The sequence below is a fragment of the Gordionus sp. m RMFG-2023 genome, chromosome 1 (genome assembly GCF_954871325.1).
Source record: "Gordionus sp. m RMFG-2023 chromosome 1, tfGorSpeb1-WG-v2, whole genome shotgun sequence".
NCBI classification, from domain to species: domain Eukaryota; kingdom Metazoa; phylum Nematomorpha; class Gordioida; order Chordodea; family Parachordodidae; genus Gordionus; species Gordionus sp. m RMFG-2023.
In genome coordinates this window covers 46,253,347-46,269,787 of record NC_088775.1, presented here as the reverse complement: position 1 = coordinate 46,269,787, position 16,441 = coordinate 46,253,347, and the positions used below count along the sequence as shown (strand labels likewise).

General features: G+C 25.7%; 1 protein-coding gene across 7 annotated transcripts in view; it reads left to right on the top strand.

The window, feature by feature from the left end:
* The window catches only part of LOC135931988 (phosphatidate phosphatase LPIN1-like), a 133,056-nt gene that overhangs the window by 66,600 nt on the left and 50,015 nt on the right, over window positions 1-16,441 (top strand). For all 7 annotated transcript variants that reach the window (XM_065469310.1, XM_065469308.1, XM_065469312.1 and 4 more), the window contains one exon: window positions 14,426-14,614. In XM_065469310.1, coding sequence (XP_065325382.1) covers window positions 14,426-14,614 — 189 coding nt within the window. The remainder of the gene's footprint in view (window positions 1-14,425; window positions 14,615-16,441) is intronic.

The following is a 16,441-nucleotide window of genomic DNA, read 5'->3' as shown; positions in this document are numbered from 1 at the left end:
AAAGTTTCAATCTTAAAAGGAAAATTCCAATTCAAAAAAATCGTAATTTTTCAATTTTTCTTAAATTTTATTTATTTTTTGTCATTCCTTCTTATTTTATTCCTAACTTTTTGCTATTTCTTTACTTTATTTGTATCTTTTCTCAATTTATTTTTCTTACTATATCTTTTCTCTATTTCTTTTCTTCTCATTTTTGATAATTCTATTTTAAAATTATATTATTTTTTTTGGCAGACTATTTTTTACATACATATTTGTAATTACAATATTAAATTAATCGTTTGGTTATAATAAATAAGTTTGAACTGTAATACCAAACGATATGTAAATTAATAAAATATAATCATTTTAAAATTCTTATATTTTTAAAATTTTAATATATTCAAAACGCATTTATTTTTTTTAGCAAGTAAATAATTATTTTGTAATTTAATTATCTTTTAATTTTTGAAAAATTAAACTCAAATGAGGTAAATTTTATAATCTTTTTCACTTCCATTTGTTGAGTATATACTTTAAAAATAAATTTTTTTGTTATAAAAAATAAAATTATGAAGATATGGTAAAAAGGGGAAAAAATATTAACAGTGAAACAAAAGCTCTAATAATTGACGCGTTAAAAAAAGATAGTATCAAAAATATAGCATCATGTTTTAAAGTAAGCTATAAGACAGTGACAAATATTAAATACTCTCATCTCAAAAATAGAATAAAATATAGCTTACCCAAAGGAGGTTCACGCGCACTCAAGAAATTAAATAAAGAGCAGGAAGAATATATATTAAATTGTATAAATTTGGATTGCACTTTATAAAAAGGTTATGTGAAATCATTAAAGAAAGATATGTTATGGAAATATCAAAAAATACGGTATCAAGGTTACTCTCAGGATTTAGGTACAGCTTTAAAAAAGTATAATTACGTTCAGTTAGAGAAAATAACGAAATATAGAGATTCGCAAAGAATAAGCGAATTGGTTTGTAGATGTAGCATATATGAAGGAAAAATTTATATTTATCGATGAGAACGGGTTTTCAATATCAATGAGGCGATTATATGGATATTTCCAAATAAATAAAAAGGCAATTAAAAATGTTCAAGGAATAAAGACAATGAATTACACTATCATTGCGGCTCTCACAATTGCAGGAATATTTCGATTCGAAGTTCTTGATGGCCCTTGCAATGCTATATATTTTAGCAACTTTATAAATGAAATATTAAATCATTTTGAAGAATCTAACATGATTAATATGATTTTTGTGATGGATAATGTTCCATTTCATCACAATCATTCAATTAGGGAATCGATCGAAAGAAAAGGACATACATTGAAATATTTACTACCCTACAGTCCGTATCTTAATCCTATTGAGAATGTGTTTTTTCAATGGAAAGATTTTGTCAGAAATAAAAATCCTAGTAACGAGGAAGAATTAATTCGTTATATAGAACATGGAGAAAGAGGAATATCTGAAGAAAATGCAAAAAATTATTTTAGAAATATGGAGACATATCCCAAAATGTAGAAGGGGAGAAATTATTAATGATTAATATAAATTTTTGTTTCGTACTATATTAAATATATATCGTAATTATAATTAAATAATTTCATATGTAAAAAATTATAATAAAAAAGGTCTGCCAAAAATTTAGTGAAAATTAAATATACTTAAAAGAATTATCAAAAATGAGAAGAAAAAAAATTGAGAAAAGATATAGTGAGAGAAAAGATACAAATAAAATAAAGAAATCGCAAAAAGTTAGAAATAAAATAAGAAGGAATGACAAAAATAAATAAATTTAGGAAAAATTGAAAAGTTTATATATTTTTTTAAAAAAATTACGATTTTCCTTTTTTGAATGGGAATTTTCCTTTTTTGATTGACCCTTTTCTTTTGGGAATTTTCCTTTTTCGACACTTTTCCTTTTTTGATTGGACCTTTTCCTTTTTTGTTTGACACTTTTCCTTTTTTGATTGACACTTTTCCTTTTTTGATTGGATTTTTTCCTTAACCTTTGGGACTTTTCCTTTTTTGATTGACAATTTTCCTTTTTTGATCGGACCTTTTCCTTTTTTGATTGAACTTTTTCCTTTTTTGTTTGACACTTTTCCTTTCTTGATTGAACCTTTTCCTTTTTTGATTGGGACTTTTCCTTTTTTGGATGCCTGTAATATGAAAAAAAATTCCAAAATTTTGAGGGCCTCTTCATATTTTTCAGGTAACTCGAGCCCCTACTTATGCTACTTTTAAAATGACTGGGATCTGCATAGTTCCACCACCTATGCAACAAAGGCTTTAGTTTAGGTATTAAGATACAAAATTAAATTTGGGTGAAAAAATGACGAAAATTTAATCATCTTAAAGTCTTTACTCCAAATATATTTGAGCATATCACCCGGGAAAAACATTTTGGTATCAATCTTGGCGCTCAAAATAATAATACAAAAATGTGTCAAATACAAATTGCCGGTTTTTTACCTACATGGATTTTAGGAGAACATTCGATAGCGTAGATCATGATCCCTATGAGGCATTTTATTGGAGGCGGGCATTGAAACAAACATAGAATTTCAAAAGAATCACTTCAGCAATCTATTTGCCTGTCATCGTTTTGTCGAAATTAATAACCAGTCCTATTTTGCGGCTACACTACTTGGGGGCATAAATCAAATTATGCGTTTCCTTCTGATTCCTAGTGATAATAAAGAAATCATCCACATACGATACCATTTTGTTTTCTAGGTGATAGTTTTTGTTGGAACAAGTTCCATAAGATTCGCCGTGGCTAGTGTATTCTTCATTACCTTGCTTATGGCAATGTTGAAGAGGATAAGTGAGTCAACACAACCCTGTTTGACCCCTTTTTTATTCTAAAATAAGGTGACACCTTGTTATTTAGCTTAAATAGGCTAAAGATTACCAAAGTGATTTTTTGAATAAGCATTATATTTGTTTCAATACCCACCTCCACTAGAAAGTCCCATAAGACGTCATGATTTGTGCTGTCAAATGCTCTCTTGAAATCAATGAAGGTGAAAAAATACGATAACCTGTATTTGTCGTATTTTTGTATTCTTATTTTGATAGCCAAGATTGGCTCCAAAATGTTGGTCGATATGCGCAAATATATTTGGAAAAGAGATTTTGCTAGGAAAGGATAATACTGGTTTTTAATAGAACCATAAAAATCTTCGAATTAACGGATGTGAGAGCAATACTTCTATAGTCGTTTAATTTAGATGAGTTTTTATTTTCGGAAAGTTATATCGGAGAGATATGTTCCAGTCCGCTGGCTTGTCTCCGTATTCCATATTTTGTTGAAAATAATTAACAGAGGAGGGTACTGTCATCTTAAGTTATTCGCCCGCAATGATATCAAGGCCAGGAGCCTTATGATTCCTAGTTTCTCTATAGCAGCCAAGATTACTGTAATGGAAAAGTTTGATGGGGATTGGGCGAGTTTGAATTTCAAAGGAAAGTCTGGTAGGCCTCTTATATTCAAAGTTCATAAAATGATTTAGCCATATTGCTATCTTCTCGTAGGGTTCAGTTATTACTTTGTTGATCTCCAAACGGACCGAGGGCAGTTGCCTAAACAAACTGCGCTTACAGAAGTTCTTTAGTTTATTATACCCGTCTGGAATTTAATTCTACTTCATATACGCATCGATTTCATCGACGCAATATATATTCTTTTATCAATTCTTAGCGATCTTTGAATCCTTGCCCATCTGTCGAAACTGTTTTTCGCACTAAGCACAAATATTTCCCGTGCTGTCTATAGATATCCATTCATTCCTCAGAGAAGTATTTGCGTTGGCGACTGCCTTATTAGCTACACTTATATATTTTTTTAAATAAAAAACCCTACATTCTTCCACTGTTTTTGTCTCTATCATAAAAATAAAATTTGAACGATCTTGCAAAGGGTAAATCGGCTAGTTCACAGATGTTTTGTAAATATAAATATTAAGTAATCATGTAAATAATGGAAATTAAATTTTGCCCATTGTTTCCATGATTACTAAAATAATATATTCAATCTTTTTAATATTTTAAAAAGACGACAATTTATTCGGGCAGTTTTTTTAATAAAAAATGAAAATTAATCAAAGGGCAGCATTTAAATTAAATGAGCAGTATAAAAAAACATTTGGTATGTATTTGAATTTTTGATCAGTGAATAATTAATTTTCAATTTTTTTTATTGATTTAGGCAGTATTTAAATTAAATATGCACTTTTAAAATTTCGTAGGGATTTTAAATTTTTGGCCAGCTAATTAATTAGCAAGCTTTTTATTTACTTGGGTTTTAATTTTTTTTTAATATTAAGGTAGAAATTTTTCTAATTACTCTGAACCTGGTATTGGTGGATGGAAAAGCAAAAAATTAGGCATATCGATTAAAAATTCAAAAGCTGTTAAAATAGAGTTATTCTTTGTTTTTGTTGACGTATCAATTATCTATAATTAGCTCAAAACCAATTTATTTTTTAATAAAGCCTCCGAATTATTTATTGAAACTGAGATTGTTTCTGATTGTTAAATATTATAAATTAAATGGCTAGCACTATGTTTAGGGTTTAAACACCTAGCACCAATAATACATTGGAACCAAGACATAGGGTAATTAATGATGAAAATATTTTAAGAGAGAATATTTACAGTTGTTTTATTATAAAATTATTGCTATAAAATTAGTAGAAAAATGGTCTATCAAAAAATAATTTATGACAAATTCAATAATTACTTTTAAAACAAGAATCTGCTGCACATAAATTAAAAGCAATTAATCAATAAGAAATAAATTTGTTAAAAATTTAATCTGCTATGTAAAACTAACGATTAGGGCAGAGAAATCTGTAAGATATTTAAAATATTGATGTGTGATCATTAGCATTTTTTAATTATCTTAATTTAGATGTGCTAAATTACAACAATAAAAACTGCATTATTATTATGGATCTCATTTTTGATATTTTATTTATTAATTTAGTAAATTTTTTTATATTTGATATTTTTCATATAATCATGATAATTTATAATAAAACGAGTTATATATGTCGTATTGGCATATGGAATCATGGATTCGGAATCCTAACGTGGGGAATCCCCACGTTTTATTCGGCATTAGTGTTGCGTAAGCGGCTAATTTTAGCCGACTACAAAACGGCTTAGCCGAGATTTTAGGTGAAAAAATCAGCTAAGCCTAATTAGGCTAAGCCTAAAAATCGGCTAAGCCTAAAAATGGGTTAAGCCTAAAAATTGGCTAAAATAAATTAGTCAAAATTCTGCATCGATGCTTAGCATTAATTATTATTTATTTATTTTAGTAAAATAATTTATTTTATTTATATTTAATGTAAATATTTTATTATTATCAACAAATAAACATGATATGATTTAATATTTCTTATTTATATTATTATATTTTGAAATGAAAATAAATTTATTTATTTGATGTTTTTTTAATAAAAAAAATAATATGCTGCTATATTGTAAAAATGTAATATTCTTTTTAATATAATTTATTAGTATTTTCACAATCTTCTTGGTAAATACATCTTTTATTGGGGAATTATATTGTAAATTTTATTAGATAAATAAACAATCTTTTAGGTGAAATCTTTTATAATTTTTTTTTAAATTATCTATTTTTTATTAAATGAGGTTTATTTTATGAAACTTTTTTGATGTTATTTTATATGATCTTTTTAAGGATAAAATTTTAATGTGACAATTGTCAATCGTTCTTTTATAAGTTTTTTGAATTTTTTTGAAGAAAGTATGTTAAAATAAGTATTAATAACATGTGTAAATATAAATTTAGTGAAGATGTACCAATGAAAAGTGACAATTGTCATAATCGTTATTTTTGAAGTTTTTTGACGACAATATGTTAAAATAAATATTAATAACATGTGTAAATATAAATTTAGTGAAGATACCAATGAAAAGTGGCAATTGTCATAATCGTTAATCTTAAAGTTTTTTGAATTTTATTGACGAAAATATGTTAAAATAAGTATTAATAACATGTGTAAATATAAATTTAGTGAAGATGTACCATAGAAAAGTGACAATTGTCATAATCGTTATTTTTAAAGTTTTTTGACGAAAATATGTTAAAATAAGTATTAATAACATGTGTAAATATAAATTTAGTGAAGATGTACCAAATAGTGACAATTGTCATAATCGTTATTTTTAAAGTTTTTTTGAAGAAAATATGTTAAAATAAATATTAAAAACATGTTTAAATAAAAATTTATTGAAGATGTACCATTGAAAAGTGACAATTATCATAATCGTTATTTTTAAAGTTTTTTGAATTTTTTTGAAGAAAGTATGTTAAAATAAGTATTAATAACATGTGTAAATATAAATTTAGTGAAGATGTACCAATGAAAAGTGACAATTGTCATAATCGTTATTTTTGAAGTTTTTTGACGACAATATGTTAAAATAAATATTAATAACATATGTAAATATAAATTTAGTGAAGATACCAATGAAAAGTGGCAATTGTCATAATCGTTAATCTTAAAGTTTTTTAAATTTTTTTGACGAAAATATGTTAAAATAAGTATTAATAACATGTGTAAATATAAATTTAGTGAAGATGTACCATAGAAAAGTGACAATTGTCATAATCGTTATTTTTAAAGTTTTTTGACGAAAATATGTTAAAATAAGTATTAATAACATGTGTAAATATAAATTTAGTGAAGATGTACCAAAAAGTGACAATTGTCATAATCGTTATTTTTAAAGTTTTTTTGAAGAAAATATGTTAAAATAAATATTAAAAACATGTTTAAATAAAAATTTAGTGAAGATGTACCATTGAAAAGTGACAATTATCATAATCGTTATTTTTAAAGTTTTTTGAATTTTTTTGACGAAAATATGAATAAGTATTAATAACATGTGTAAATATAAATTTAGTGAAGATGTACCAATGAAAAGTGACAATTGTCATAATCGTTATTTTTAAAGTTTTTTGAATTTTTTTGAAGAAAATATGTTAAAATAAGTATTAAAAACATGTTTAAATAAAAATTTAGTGAAGATGTACCATAGAAAAGTGACAATTGTCATAATCGTTATTTTATAAGTTTTTTGAATTTTTTTGACGACAATATGTTAAAATAAATATTAATAACATGTGTAAATAAAATTTAGTGAAAATGTACCGTAGAAAAGTGACATTTGTCATAATCGTTATTTTTAAAGTTTTTTGAATTTTATTGACAAAGATATTTTAAAATAAGTATTGATAACATGTTTAAATAAAAATTTAGTGAAGATGTACTCTAGATAAGCGACAATTGTCATAATCGTTATTTTTAAAGTTTTTTGATTTTTTTTGACGAAAATAGTTAACTTGCATCGATATTGATTTTAAAATAGAAAAAAAAGTTTACCCATAAACAAGATTGTCTGGTAAAAATTGGCAAAAAAATAATAATTTCTAACTTAGGATTAGATATTATGATATAAATTTTGCATATTAATTTCTGACCCGATGAACGGTTGTTATAAAATGTCAATTTGCTCCTGTTTTTGGGGAAGAATCTATTATTACCATATGTTTTTTCTATGGCATATACTCAGGCAATTTTAATTTTACAATCTATATTTTTACCCATTTACATTAAAGATATTTTAAAATAACGATTATAACAATTGTCACTTTTCTATGGTACATCTTCACTAAATTTTTATTTAAACATGTTATTATTACTCATTTTAACATATTTTCGTCAACAAAATTCAAAAAACTTTAAATAATGATTATGACAATTGTCGCTTATCTAGAGTACATCTTCATTAAATTTTATCATGTTATCAATACTTATTTTAAAATATTTTCGTCAAAAAAATTCTAAAAACTTTAAGAATAACGATTATGACAATTGTCACTTTTCATTGGTACATCTTCACTAAATTTTATTTAAACATGTTATCAATACTTATTTTAACATATTTTCTTTAAAAAAATTTAAAAAACTTATAAAATAACGATTATGACAATTGTCACTTTTCTATGGTACATCTTCACTAAATTTTTATTTAAACATCTTTTATTAATACTTATTTTAACATATTTTCTTCAAAAAAATTCAAAAAACTTATAAAATAACGATTATGACAATTGTCAATTTTCTATGGTACATCTTCACTAAATTTTTATTTAGACATGTTATTAATACTTATTTTAACATATTGTCGTCAATAAAATTCAAAAAACTTTAAAAATAACGATTATGACAATTGTCACTTTTCATTGGTACATCTTCACTAAATTTATATTTACACACTTTATTAATACTTATTTTAACATATTTTCTACAAAAAAATTCAAAAAACTAATAACGATTATGACAATTGTCACATTAAAATATTATCCTTAAAAAGATCATATAAAATCATCAAAAAAGTTTCATAAAATCCACCTCATTTAATAAAAAATAGATAATTTTAAAAAAATGATAAAAAAAATTATAAAAGATTTCACCTAAAAGATTGTTTATTTATATAATAAAATTTACAATATAATTCCTCAATAAAAGATGTATTTACAAAAAAGATTGTGAAAATCACTAATAAATTATATTAAAAAGAATATTACATTTTTACAATAGCAGCAGCATATTATTTTTTTTATTAAAATAACATCAAATAAATAAATTTATTTTGATTTCAAAATATAATAATATAAATAAAAAATATTAAATCATATCTTGTTTATTTGTTGATAATAATAAAATATTTACATTAAATATAAATAAAGCTAAGCATCGATGCAGAATTTTGACTAATTTAATTTTAGCCGATTTTTATAGGCTTAGTTAGACGATTTTTAGGCTTAACCTAATTATGCTTAGCCGATTTTTAGGCTTAGCTTTATTAGGCGTAGTTTTTAGCCGATTACGCAACACTATTCGGGATCTTTTTTTTAAATATTTTTTTAAAAAATATTCCGATTCTCCATGAAAAAAAAATATCAAATCCCCATGAAAAAAAATAAAATAATATAATTACTTTTTCTTCTCTTTTTTGCGGCTGGCACAAAATAAGGGATTTTTAAAAAAAGTAAATAGTATAAAATTAAAACATATAATGAATGAAAAGGGATGAGGTAAAAACTTTTTTGTTTTAAAAAATCCGAATTATTGCAACGATTATTCAATGCAATATGGCATTTCGTTGAACATTTAAGCAGGGACCTGAACCGTTATTTATAACGGTTCAGTTTGTTACGGTTCAGTTTGTAAAAAATTGTAATGGTTACGTTTTGATTACGGTTCTTGAGAAGAAATTTATAAAGGTTCGGTTCGGTTCAGCTTATTAAAGGTTCATTACGGTTAGAAATTTTTTTTATTGAAGTAACAACACCATCTTCTAATTTATTTTTATTATAAACATCTATGAATTATATATGAAAAAAATATATAAGATTCAAAATAACTCATTTTTAAATATATTATTTGAACTTATAAGTAATATATTTTCAAGTATAAATGAATTCCTTTTTGTTCTTTGTGACGATAACACAAATTTTAGCCCCGAAAAAGCCCTTTCTACAGAAACTTGTGTTGCGGAAACCGCCAGTACTATAAGGAGCACGTTTATATAATTCTGGATATTCAAATTATTTCCATTTCTAAAATATAAAAACTGAACCGTTTTTTACAAAGGTTCTTTTTACTCCTTCAAAAAAAATTATATTGGTTTTCAGATATTTATAACAAAAATTAATTTTTTTAAAAAAAATATTTAAGGGGATTCGGAATCTTTTTTTTAAAAAACAATTAAATTATATTTTTTTGCCGCCTGGCTGGCACCAGAAATTTTTATTTTTTAGAGATACTTATATGTATTACTTTTATGCTTTAAATTATTGATCTGCATCGGGCCTAATTTTTCAAGCCCGGCCCGGCACGAAATTATTTTTAAAAAAGTTTTGCCGGTCGGCCCGAACCCGAATTTTTTTAAAAAAATTTATCAGCCTGGCCCGGCCCGAATTTATTTAAATATAGAAATTAATTTTTATAATTACTCAAAATAAAAGACATTGTTATATGGCGTTTAGTTTCAAATAAATAAAATCAAAAATTTATATTTTACATAAAAAATTTAATATAAAATTGATAAATTTCGATATATTTAAAAAAATTTCCAAATGCCGACCCGACCCGGCCCGAATTTTTTTTAAAAATATTAGGCCCGGCCCGAACCCGATTATTTTAAATAGAATAAAGATCGAGCCCGACTTGAAGCCCGTTCGGGCCGGATACGGACCGTGCCTAACTTTGCAGATCTCTACTTTAAATAATTAAATACTCGAAAAAATGGTTTTAATATAAATTAAATGTAAGAAAATAAATGTGGCAATGAAAATATTCACGCCCATTCACGCTTACCACTAAAAAATTTTCGATCCGACCTCACTAAAGACAATATTTTGATTCACGCCAGAAAATTCACGGTGTTTTTAAATTTTTCAAAACTTTAATATTATAATTTTTTACACTTTTTTGAATTTATTCTATTTATTTCTTTTATTCCATAATCCATAATAACAAAAAATAAATAATATTAAATCCAAATTTTTACTTAGAAAAAGAAGAATGTCTATTTTTTTTATTTCAATTGTATACGCCTTTCCTCTAATAGGCGATTGCTTTCAGAAAATAACCTTTCATTAGAAGCCGAATTTGCCAGGGCTGGCAAAATTTTACTCTCTAATTTTCTCAAAAAAGGAAATAAATTTTCCTGTTTCCAAAACTTCAAAATATTGCCATTGTTATTTGTTTTATTTTTTTAAATTTTATTTTAATAATATTGATATTGGTATAATTTAAAAAAAAATGATAAAACACTAAAATATTAAAACAACTATATAATATGTAAAAATATATAAAATTACTAAATTATAAAATATATTAATAGTATCGAAGGCTCTAAAAAGAGCTTAATTTAATAATGAAAATGTACCTAAAAAACAAGTATAATTGTGTTTAAAAATTTCCAATTGAAGTTTTTGTTTAAGAAATAAGGATTCGCGATTTTCGTTTGTTATGCTAAAAATTTTTCTTGATAAAGTTTTAAAAAAAATATATGTAGACTGTGAAAAATTGCCGTTAGTTGAAATGACTATTGGCGAAATATAAAGTTATTTAATTTTGAATATTTATTAATTTTTTTATTTTCCCCACAATTGATGAAGGAAAGGATGATACGCAGGTTGCATCCCAAATAAAGGACTCAGACCCGACGACTTAACCTGCACCCCCTGGTCCCATTTGTTTTATGGGATGAATCTTTTAAATTCACACAGATGTTGATGCTTCATCAGAATCATCTAAAAATATGTTTCATTTAGAATATATGGTTTTTTATGAATGTAGGATGAATTAGGAAAGTTATAAATGACAGTTGGCATTGACTTATGCATATCATCTAATTTTATATCATTTCACATTTTTAAGATTGGTTTGTAAATATCTTCCTTTTCTTCGTCCATTAAAAACTTAAGGCTTTTGAAATTATGATCTAGAATTAAGCCTACCTTTTAAGTGCTTGAGAATAAATTTTAAAGTTTAAGTAAAAATTCTCACGACAAAACACCTAAACATAAAAAGAAAATAGAACTAGGAGCGTGACACCAGATGTTCATAAAATGCTGGAATATTTTTTGTTTTCAAAAATTTTTTTTTTTTTAAAAAAGAACTAAATTAAATTAGAAAATATGTATTTTAATTATAAAATTGCAAATTTATATTTATAAAAAAAATTAAATTTCCGTGATTCACGGGAAATTCATGTTCACGCCCGGGAAAAATTTTGGGAAGGCCCGTCACGCCCAGTCACGCCTGATAATTTAAAATTTATTCACACTCACGCCATAACCCTACGTTACACGATGGGTCACGTGTAATTTTACCGCCCGCGCCCAACTCTAATCATCATTATTTAATTGTTTAGATAAAAAAAATTTTCATTGATAAAATGGTTAAATTATTAAGAAATGGATCTTTCATGTTATTAAGAAGTCTTGGCAGTATATGTGATAGTAAGAATTTATCATCTCTTATATTATGCCATGTGCAATCATTAAATAAGCATTTGTATTATTTTGGTTAATATTTTTAGGCATATTTTGAAATTGGAAAAATAATTTTATGACAAGAAATCAACCTAATTTGCTAAACATCGATCAAAATTTATAAAAATGTAATAAGACCCCATTTATTATTTAATTTAATATGTATACGGAATCACGAGGTCGAGTCCTATATCATAAACCAGAAATGACTTGGTTATGGATGGGTATAGTAAAACAATAAAAAAATTAAATAAAATTTTTTTTAAAAGTACCCCATTTCCAATTTTAAGAAGCTATTGCTTCGGACTCTCACCGTTGTAGGGGCCACTAGTCCCCGGGTAGGGTTCACTCGTTCCCAAAAAAATTCCAGAAAAAATAACATTTTGAAAAAAGTATTAGATATATATTTTTGAAATTTAAAACTACTATAAAACTAATAGAGCTGAACAGAATGAGATATTTTTTATTAAAAATGATAAAGTACTTTTAATTTTAATAAGGTTAGAAATAAATAGAATAAATTCAGAAAAGTGTAAAAAATTATAGCATTAGTTTTGAAAAATTTAAAAACACCGTGATTTTTCATGCGTGAATCAAAATATTGCCTCTGGGTTGAAAATTTTTTAGTGATAAGCGTGAATATTTTCATTGCCACATTTATTTTTTTTACATTTAATTTATATTAAAACCATTTTTTTCGAGTATTGATTTAAAGCATAAAAGTAATACATATTAAATATCTCTAAAAAATAAAATTTTCTAGTGCCAGCCAGCCAGGCTGCAAAAAAATATAATTGAATTGTTTTTTTAAAAAAGATTCCAAATCTCCTTAAATATTTTTTTTTAAAAAAATTTATTTTTGTATAAATATCTGAACCATAACCAAACCGATATAATTTTTTTTGAAGGAGTAAAAAAGAACCTTTATAAAAAACGGTTCAGTTTTTATATTTTAGAAATGGAAATAATTTGAATATCCAGAATTATATAAACGTGCTCTTATAGTACTGGCGGTTCCCGCAACACAAGTTTCTGTAGAAAGGGCTTTTTCGGTGCTAAAATTTGTGTTATCGTCACAACGAACAAAAAGGAATCCATTTATACTTGAAAATATATTACTTATAAGTTCAAATATTATATTTAAAAATGAGTTATTTTGAATCTTATATATTTTTTTCATAATTCATAGATGTTTATAATAAAAATAAATTAGAAGATGGTGTTACTTCAATAAAAAAAAATTTCTAACCGTAATGAACCTTTAATAAGCTGAACCGAACCGAACCTTTATAAATTTCTTCTCAAGAACCGTAATCAAAACGTAACCATTACAATTTTTTACATACTGAACCGTAACAAACTGAACCGTTATAAATAACGGTTCAGGTCCCTGCTTAAATTTTCAACGAAATGCCATATTCCATTGAATAATCGTTGCAATGATTTTTTAAAAGAAAAAAGTTTTAACCTCATCCCTTTTCATTCATTATATGCCTTAATTTTATACTATTTACTTATTTTAAAATTCTCTTTTTAAATTCCTTATTTTGGCCTTTTAATTATATGGTGCCAGCCGCAAAAAAGAGAAGAAAAAGTAATTATATTATTTTATTTTTTTTCAAGAGGATTCGGAATACTTTTTAAATATTATTTTAAAAAATATTTAAAAAAAAAGATCCCGAATAACACATGTAGATTCAAGATCTTGAATCCCCACGTTGGGATTCCGAATCCCACATGATTCCATATCCCAATACGACATATATATCAATACTAAAAAAAATTCAAATAAATACTTTAAATTTTAGTTTATAAATCAACTTTAATTTCTACTGCTCAATATTGTATAAATACTTCTTAAATTATTTTTAACAATAGCAACCTTTTTTATTTGGGAATTTTTTTTTCGGAGGAACATTTATCTATTTCACTGATTTTTTAATTAATTTAAATATTTTTTGGAATGTAAAAAAAAGGGTTTTTTTAGGGGAATTTATTTTTCTGAGGAATTATTTTCTTTGTAAATATATTTTACGATATTTTTATTCACGGAGATTTTTTTCCTGGGAATTATTTCGAGAAATTTTTTTTCCAGAGAATTATTTACCTTAAATCAAATTAGATTGAATGACTATACCCCCCCCCCCCCCCATTTCGGCCTAAATGACTCCTTATGTAAATTTGACTATAGTTTTAAATAGTTCAGCCTCTGCACATTTTAAGAGTTAATCTTTATGATATTTTCCTCATTTACAGTATAATATGCCCGTTCTTATAAATATTCATTTAAAATTTTTTAACGTAGTCCTTCCAATTTTTATGCTCTATCCATTTGTGGGTTCTCTCAGCCTCCATATTTGCAATCGCACTCATCGGGCCACGATATCCAAATATCGTCAGAGCTATTCCATCGATTCCAATTGTCCTACCAAGATTTGTGCGATGATTCCAGTTTGTTTCATAATCCCAATCTGGTGTGCCGCATAGGAAAAAAGTTAAATATATTTTATATGAGTGAATTTGAATATCATGTCCTAATTTATTTATAAACATATTCTACTTGCGCAAAATTTAACCTATTAGAAATTTTCGATAAAGGACCTTCCTTTATATATCCTTTACAATTCATAAAATATAATGATAAAAATTATTGGGCCACATCTACAATTTCCATAGGGTTAAACGATCATCATCTTAATTCACATTTAAAATTTAGGTAAAAGTATCTTAATTAAGTTCTTAAAAACGTTTCCTTACAATAAATCAACGGATCTCGCTTGAATGACTATTTTATTAAAGTTTTAAAGTTGATCCTAAAATATTCACAATATAAATAATAAATGCATATTCTAGCATCGGTTATTAGAAGCTACGCAGACATGGGACCGGATCTATTTTAAAAAAATTTGATTTCGGGTGTGGTCTGACGAGACTTTTTTTTCACAATTTTTTAAACTGTAAATTTTTTGAATTTTTAACTATTATATTTATCTCGTTCTTTCAAATGTACTATTTAGAATTTCCTTTATATGTCGTTATTAACATAATCAGGAATACTTTCATTTTACAAAACCAACATTGATCTCCTTCACTTTATTTTTTTACATTGATATTATTACTAGTTATATTTCTATCAGCACTTTCGATTGCCCCTTGGATTTACTGGGTATTAAAATAGTAATTATTGGATAATTTCGATTTATTGATTAAATTTGTTTAAATATTTTTTAATAATGATGTTTCTTGATTTTTAATTATATTAATAGACAAAGGTTTATTCAGGATGTTCCTATAGGGAAGGAACACTATTAGGCCGGGGTTTTCCCCATAAATTTTTTTGGAAGTCTTTAGGTCGTAACCCTTTGGCTATATTATATTTAGAAAAAATAATTTTGGGTTTTCACTATTTTTTATTATAAAAATGCTTTTTAAGTTTTACTAATTTCTCTCTTAAATTCTTCTTTATAGTAATATATTATATACATTTTTAAGGAAAAATGGGAGGGGGGGGGGTGTAGGGAATCTTTAATAGCTTAAAATGATATTTACGAGAACAGGCAAATTGCAATGTGGGGAAATTTCACTCCCCCCTCCTCTTTGGCTACATGCCTGTTTATATAAATGATATCATAAGAATGTTTTATTATAGTCATCAAAATATCATGATAGTGTTTGAGAATCATAAGAATATTTTATCATCAAAATATCATGTTAGTTAGTGTTATAGGTGTTTAAATTTTTTTTATAAAGATTTTAAAAATTTCATGATAATTCCTAGTAATAAACTATGGGGTTTGATTCACTTAAAATTTATCCTTCAGCTCGTTGAGGTATTTCTCTATAATATACTTCTGTTAGTTGGTTTATAAATCTCTCCAAATTTATCTTTCAGCTCGTCCAGGTATTTTCTATATAGATCTTTCCTTTTCACACTTATTGTTGGGTCACAATTTCTTTTTAGAAGTTGGGTGGGGAAGCAGTGTTATCAATTTTTTGTTAACCACGGAATTTTATGATCTCATCGACTTTATGGCTTAGTGCTGAAGGAATATATAAACATTTTCATAAAAAAGTATCATGTATCGAAGATACTCTCATTTAGCAAAAGCAAGCATCATCGAAGATTTTTTAAAAGAATATCTCTGTCTAGATTCTTTTTTAAGGATCTGCTCAAATTCCATATTTTTCGAAAAAGGTGCGTCTTTAAGGCAATCATGAACGGAACCCATCCCATCACACTCTCTCTAACGGGATGTGTTTCAACACCTCCTGGACGGAGGTTTGACCTTCTTTTACAGTTAAATTGAATTAAATAATTGCT